At 45.8% G+C, this 7,917-nt stretch overlaps 1 protein-coding gene across 1 annotated transcript; it reads left to right on the forward strand.

Moving 5' to 3' along the window:
• The first annotated feature begins 471 nt into the window (after positions 1 to 471).
• Positions 472 to 6,665, forward strand: LOC143784196 (uncharacterized). Its single transcript, XM_077272129.1, has 3 exons — positions 472 to 658; positions 2,966 to 3,039; positions 5,922 to 6,665. The coding sequence occupies exons 1-3, from the start codon at positions 534 to 536 to the stop codon at positions 6,530 to 6,532; spliced, it is 810 nt and encodes a 269-aa protein (XP_077128244.1). The 5' UTR covers positions 472 to 533; the 3' UTR covers positions 6,533 to 6,665.
• The last annotated feature ends 1,252 nt before the right edge of the window (positions 6,666 to 7,917 follow it).

Consider the following 7,917-nt stretch of genomic DNA (forward strand, 5'->3'; position numbering starts at 1 on the left):
GCAATTCTTCTGCATGTAAATCTACTGATTCATCTAATTCTTGTGTGTCAGGTATAAATGATGCGGCAGCATTGTCTTCTTGGTCTTTTGATCGTGTAACAACAGAAGCTTTTTTAATATCTTGTCTCAATTTGGACAATAATTCTGTTCTGGTATCAATTTGATCTTCCAATTGTTCAATATGTTCAGACAATATCAAACAATTTGGACAGTCAAAGTAATCTCCATCAGCTTCTTGTGTGACACCTTGTATGTCAGTATGATCAATGTCTTGTGTGACAGTACATATTTGTGTCTGAGTTTCAGTTTTATCAAAAACTAAATTATTGTACACTCGGACCATGTGCATTACATTCTGCAGCTTCCTTTGTAACTTTTTACAGAAAAAAACTTCTTATCAATTTTAAGATTCTCTGCTTCACATTGGTTATACAGACTAGACCATAATTGTGCATTTGTATGGCTATGATCAAACTGAAACTGTATATTACTTTTCTTAGAGTATTCATGGATGAACTCCATTTTTCTCACCTATGGAATTATCTTTTCCTCCTGGATTGATCCAATCGTCAATGGAGGAAGATCCTCTGTCTTTACTGATTCTTCAGAGCTCCGTGCGGATGGGACTTGCAGCTTGCACAAATCCTCACTTCTGTGTGTAGGTTCCGTCTGACTTTTGTAACACGATATAGTGGAATTTCTGCGCCTTTAACAACTCAAACAGGTGTTTTAACAACCTCCCCCCTGAAAGGCCTGAAATTCCTCACAGAAAAGACAAAAATCAGATCTGGCACTGGCTCGCCAAAATGTTAGAAAATGTATCTCAGTGAGGATTTGAGAAGAAAAGCAAAAATAGAATTGTGTGGATCAAACAAAACTTATTTTAATGTCCATTCAAAAAGTGATTACAAAAATGAAGAAAAAGTAAATTATAAGTTCATTGCACACAAATTTAAGTATTAGGTTAAAAAGAAAATGGAAGCAAGCATTGATCTTACATATGGTCTTGTGGCATGATGTGTTCGTCCATGTAGAGAGCCGCAAGGTATGAGGACTGACTCATGCTTGAAAGAGGTGGGTTTATATACCCTATCGTCCCATAGACTTTCATGGGTTACTATTTTCTGCTACATAGTATCCACATAAGGTGATCCACTTCTATGTCCATAGCTTTATACCATAAAAGTAGATTCCAGAATATTCCTTATGACTCTATGCATTACCTCATGCTATATATTCCTATTCATACTTGTTTACCGGCTAGAAGTAACGCTAGATATCTAAATATAGGTTGGGCTTGACAAGCAACCTCTAGCTTTTGACATGCAGGGGACAGATGGTCAACCCAGGATCTCCGGAATAGCTGACACACACACTCTACCTAGGCTCTGGTTCATTATTTGAATCTCTGTAATTATCAATATGTAAGTGATTATATATATACTAGATTGTGGCCCGATTCTAACGCATCGGGTATTCTAGAATATGCATGTCCCCGTAGTATAGGACAATGATGATTCCAGAATTCGCGGCAGACTGTGCCCGTCGCTGATTGGTCGAGGCAACCTTTATGACATCATCATCGCCATGGCAACCATTATGACATCTACGTCGCCATGCTGTGCCGGTCGCTGATTGGTCGAGGCCTGGCGGCCTCGACCAATCAGAGACGCGGGATTTCCAGGACAGACAGACAGACAGAAAGACAGACAGACAGAAAGACAGACAGACAGACAGAAAGACAGACAGACGGAAAAACCCTTAGACAATTATATATATAGATATATTATTATTATAGGATTTTACAGACACCCAGATCAGAGTAATGGGGCCACACACACCCAGATTAGAGTAATAGGGCCACAGACACCCAGATCAGTGTAATAGGGCCACAGACACCCAGATCAGAGTAATAGGGCCACACACACCCAGATCAGAGTAATAGGGCCACAGACACCCAGATCAGAGTAATAGGGCCACAGACACCCAGATCAGCGTAATAGGGCCACAGACACCAAGGTCAGAGTAATAGGGCCACAGACACCCAGATCAGAGTAATAGGGCCACAGACACCAAGGTCAGAGTAATAGGGCCACAGACACCCAGATCAGAGTAATAGGGCCACAGACACCCAGATCAGTGTAATAGGGCCACAGACACCCAGATCAGAGTAATAGGGCCACAGACACCCCGATCAGAGTAATAGGGCCACAAACACCCAGATCAGAGTAATAGGATCACAGACACCCAGATCAGAGTAATAGGACCACAGACACCCAGATCAGAGTAATGGGGCCACAGACACCCAGATCAGTGTAATAGGGCCACAGACACCCAGATCAGTGTAATAGGGCCACAGACCCCCAGATCAGAGTAATAGGGCCACACACACCCAGGTCAGAGTAATAGGGCCACAGACACCCAGATCAGAGTAATAGGGCCACAAACACCCAGATCAAAGTAATGGGGCTACAGACCCCAAGATCAGAGTAATAGGACCACAGACACCCAGATCAGAGTAATGGGGCCACAGACACCCAGATCAGAGTAATAGGATCACAGACACCCAGATCAGAGTAATAGGACCACAGACACCCAGATCAGAGTAATGGGGCCACAGACACCCAGATCAGAGTAATAGGACCACAGACACCCAGATCAGAGTAATGGGGCCACAGACACCCAGATCAGAGTAATAGGAGCACTGAAACTGAGAACAAAATAATAGGGCAACATCTCATCACCAAGAAAAAGCTATTTTTCTGTGAAATGAGTCTTTGCTGCTATTCTGCGTATGTGAGTGGTCGATAAAGCCAGTAGAATTGACATCCCGGACACTGCAATATACTCTTCTATGGCTGAGATAGACATTCCTGATGAGTTTTATATGTATCTGTCAAACCGGTGAGTCATTAATATGATTATCAATTTTATTAAGTAATTATTATTATATTTCTATTTTTAGTGCCATAACTCCCCATTCCGATGACATTCATAAAGCAGTGAAGGAGTTTATGACAAATTGTGTGAAGATGACCGGTAGGTGATAAATGAACGCTCGGTGGGGAGAGAAGAGCAGAAACCTCCACAGATTATAAAAATAGATAGATATGAAGAAACAATAACATTTATAAGATTTTTTTGAATTACAGAACTAAGCAGCTTCGAAACCAACAGAACAATAATAGACTTTATATCATGTATCTGGAATGCCCGTCAGGGCCTGTGGGGTACTCGGCACCGGGTCCGTTACTTAAAGGGGATGTCACGGCGGCAACCCGGTCCATGGCCCTGGGCACCCATGTAAAAGGGGATGACATTTTAAAGGGAAAATGTGAAATAGGTCTATTGTTCATGACACCACCTGTGGTTCTCGGTCAGTGGGGACCGACGCCGCTTAAAGGGGTCCTCTGGGGTGATCGTATGGTGGCTAGATGGTGACGCTTCCCACATTTGAAGCGGGGTCCCCAGGGCTTCCCAGGTGTATGGTACCGATAATGTGGTGGATGGTATAATAAAGGACAAGACCACAGGTTTGCAGTCTTTACCTGGTTTACTGTTGGCTGCAGTCCTCAGACCAGGGTACCAAGTGCAGGGTAGCTGCGGTCCGGCCGCTTGGAGGCAATAGGAGATCCCTCTCCCAGGTGAGGTCCGTAAGCCTTTCTTACTTGACACTTAGTGCAAGTCCCCTCTCTCCTGTCCTAAGACAGATGTCTGTATGATAGGCATTTCGAGACTGTTTATAGGGTCTCTATCATGACCCAGCCTCTAAGGTTACTGCTTCACCTCAGACTTGATGCAGGCAATTGACATGCCCTCCGGTTCTGCTAAGTGTCCTAGATTCCCACTTTAGCCTCGGGCTCCCGGTACCCGGCTTCTGCGCTCTAGCTCCCAGGGTGTCCTTCCACTTTTCCCCTGCTGAGCCTCTTCCTCCTCTGTGCTTCTTCCCTCTAAGCTCTTCCACACTTCAACTCCCTCCAGAAACACTCTTTCCAGGGGTTGCAGCTCCCTCATGGCTGCTTGGCCCCTACGTCTGCTCCAGACGTCCTTCTCCTCTCCTCACTACTCTACAACTGACTGGCTCCTCCTCCAGACCAGGATACATAAAGTGTAAGGAAGCTCCCCTGAATCCATTTCCTGTGCTCCCCCTCCTGGCCTAGATTCAGATGTGTTGAATGTGAGTGCCTTACCTGATAGAGATAATCTCCCTTGCCTCCAAGCGTGACATCTCCCTCCCCGAAAGGAAGGCAACATCACTGCCACAACCGGTTACCTGGGGTGTTGCATATCTAGAAGTAAATCAGGGATAATGACGTCTGTACTGCAAATGATAAGAGATTGGTGATCCAGGTGATCAGACTTTGTGTTAGTCTTTGCCTGATGAAGAGACCTGAGGAGTCTCGAAAGCTGCAATCTGTTACCATCTTTTCAGTTAGCCATTAAAAGGTATCAGCCACTGAGGACTCTCAATTCTAAACATTTTTGATCCAGGTGACACATTCATATAACCCACATAGTCCACCCCTTATACAGCGCCAACCTCAGTGCCCCCATTATACCAGTGTTCCCCAACTCCAGTCCTCAAGAGCCACCAACAGGTCATGCTTTCAGGATTTCCTTAGCATTTCACAGGTACTGCAATTATCCCCTGTGCAACTGTGCAATAGTAAGGAAATCACAATTGTCCCAACTCCCAAACAGACACAAAACACATATACAGTATATGTAGATAACCAATCAATAGAAGAAAATGTGCAGATGATGTAACACAGTCCTAGTGAGGGTCCTATTCCCAGCTCCTGCCTGCCAGCAGAGGTTGGCACCCTATATGTAGTGACAGTGGTGCCCCCGCTCATCGGTGGCTGTCCATTGTTGACCTTGGACAGCCCTAGCTATTACACACATCAGAGATAAAAGGAGAGATCTTATAATATTCAACAATAATAATCACCTAAATCATCATTCCAATTCAGGGACTCCGGGATAATAATCCCAGCAGTGATAATAATAACAAATGGATATACCACAAATAATGGTCATACAAGTCAATGAGCAAGACGGGCCACTCTGCCCATCAGCCATCAGACAGGCTCCAAGATAAGCACTCATTGCTTCAGCAGGTAGACATTAGGCAGTTATCATCCAGACCAATGATGAGGATATTAACAGGATAGTTGTAAACCAATGTAGGTAAGGCAGTAAGGTTAGGGTCGGCCATATTGCCTCAATGCGTTGTCCACTTGGCTCATCAGGAGGCTTCGTATAGATGGCAGGTCATAATGATGTCTGATGTTGCAGGAGTCAGATATATAACAATCAGTCAGGGTAAGGCAGTTTACTCTCACGGACTTATCTTTTTTGGAACCACCAATGATGGCTACACAAGCTCTTTGACTTCATCTGTTGCCATAGCTACAGGATCATTAATTGTTGACACATCCTTATAATCCTACAGTTACATTATCATATTAATTGACCTGCTGATGATTTGGAATTTTGGTATCATTTTTCCTGCTTCTGACATTTGGCGGTTGGTCAGCCTCACTATTGTGACTGACATGCTGTATCTCGGTTAATAGTGACGGTCAGCTATTTCAGGACCTACAAATACTCTTTATCTTTTCCTCTTATCATAGGGCATAATAGGAACCCTAGGGACAGGTACCGAGGAGCGGAGGCGCCACTATCACTACATACAGGTCGACAACCTCCGCTGGCAGGAGCTGGGAATAGGACCCTCACTTGGGCTGCGTTAGATCATCTGCGCTTTTTCTTCTATTGATTGGTTATCTACATATATATGTGCTTTGTGTCTGTTTGGGACAATTGTCCGTCCAGTTTTAACAAGCACTTAATAAGCCATGAATACAGTAACGGTCGTATCATCCCAGATTATCCGCTCACATCTGTGTCTATTGCAGGAGTCGTCCCCATCATTGTCATCACCAATAAAACCAGTGGAGACTTCATGGAGGCTGAGAAGATGTTCAAACTGAAAGGAGCCGAGGTTGTAATCTCTATAGAGAACTACACGAAGAATGATCATATCAAAACTCAGGGAAAAACCAACGATATCCTGATGGTTATTCACAGAGCTCTCAGAGATGTCAAATATCGGCTGAGACAAGAAAGAAATCCCCAGAAAGAATGGAGGGTGCGGAAGAAGTTCATGTTGGATTATATACACAATGCGGATCTGGAGGAGAAAGAGGAGGAAAGGAAAAGAAAGGAAGAAAGAAATCACCGCAGAGACAGGAGAGAACCGCAGATGTTCAGGTCAAGGTATACACACTATGTGGATCTGGAGAAGGAAGAGGATGAGAAGAGACAAGAAGAGGAAGAATGGAGAAGAGCAGAAGAAAGATATCCTGGGAGAGACAGTTTGGAAATGGACAAGTACCTGGTAGAACATAGACACATGGGGGAACTGGAGAAGACACTGGATGAGCTGAGAGTAGACGCAAGGAGAATAGACGAGGAAAGAGCAAAGACAAACCCAACACCAGAAGGAGATGGTTGTCTTATACTGTAAACCTCGCTATCATTACCGGCTCGAAAAAGCAGGGACCGATCTGTGTCCTGACTCCTGATTAATCTGTTTACGTAATAACCAAAAGGAGGGAATTGTATGTAAACATCGCTAGCACTGAAATGCTTATATTATACCCTGAATATACACATCTACATCTTATCAAAGTCTTTGTCTTCCTTTCCTGTGTAAAAAATTATTTAGATAGGTGTGAATTATGACCAATGTTGTCAAGTATGTCGGGCTCAGCCTCCTCACCTCGGCCGCGTCTCTGAGCACTGAGCACCTTGTACTTCTGTGTCTTGCTCAATGGTGGTCGGGCTCAGCCTCTTCACCTCGGCCGTGTCTCTGAACATCTTGTACTTCTGTGTCTAGCCCAGTGGTGGTCGGGCTCAGCCTCCTCACCTCGGCCGTGTCTCTGATCACCTTGTACTTCTGTATCTTGCTCAGTGGTGGTCGGGCTCAGCCTCCTCACCTTGGCCGTGTCTCTGAACATCTTGTACTTCTGTGTCTTGCTCAATGGTGGTTGGGCTCAGCCTCCTCACCTTGGCCGTGTCTCTGATCACCTTGTACTTCTGTATCTTGCTCAGTGGTGGTCGGGCTCAGCCTCCTCACCTCGGCCATGTCTCTGATCACCTTGTACTTCTGTGTCTTGCTCAGTGGTGGTCGGGCTCAGCCTCCTCACCTCGGCCGTGTCTCTGAACATCTTGTACTTCTGTGTCTTGCTCAATGGTGGTTGGGCTCAGCCTCCTCACCTTGGCCGTGTCTCTGATCACCTTGTACTTCTGTATCTTGCTCAGTGGTGGTCGGGCTCAGCCTCCTCACCTCGGCCGTGTCTCTGAGCACCTTGTACTTCTGTGTCTTGCTCAGTGGTGGTCGGGCTCAGCCTCCTCACCTCGGCCGTGTCTCTGAGCACTGAACACCTTGTACTTCAGGGTCTTTCTCAGTGGTGGTCGGGCTCAGCCTCCTCACCCCGGCCGTGTCTCTGAGCACTGAACACCTTGTACTTCTGTGTCTTGCTCAATGGTGGTCGGGCTCAGCCTCCTCACCTCGGCCGTGTCTCTGAACATCTTGTACTTCTGTGTCTAGCCCAGTGGTGGTCGGGCTCAGCCTCCTCACCTCAGCCGTGTCTCTGAGCACTGAACACCTTGTACTTCTGTATCTTGCTCAGTGGTGGTCGGCTCAGCCTCCTCACCTCGGCTGTGTCTCTGAACACCTTGTACTTCTGTATCTTGCTCAGTGGTGGTCGGGCTCAGCCTCCTCACCTCGGCCGTGTCTCTGAACATCTTGTACTTCTGTGTCTAGCCCAGTGGTGGTCGGGCTCAGCCTCCTCACCTCGGCCACGTCTCTGAGCACTGATTACCTTGTACTTCTGTGTCTTGCTCAGT

Source organism: Ranitomeya variabilis, chromosome 7 (assembly GCF_051348905.1).
Source record: "Ranitomeya variabilis isolate aRanVar5 chromosome 7, aRanVar5.hap1, whole genome shotgun sequence".
Taxonomy (NCBI): Eukaryota; Metazoa; Chordata; class Amphibia; order Anura; family Dendrobatidae; genus Ranitomeya; species Ranitomeya variabilis.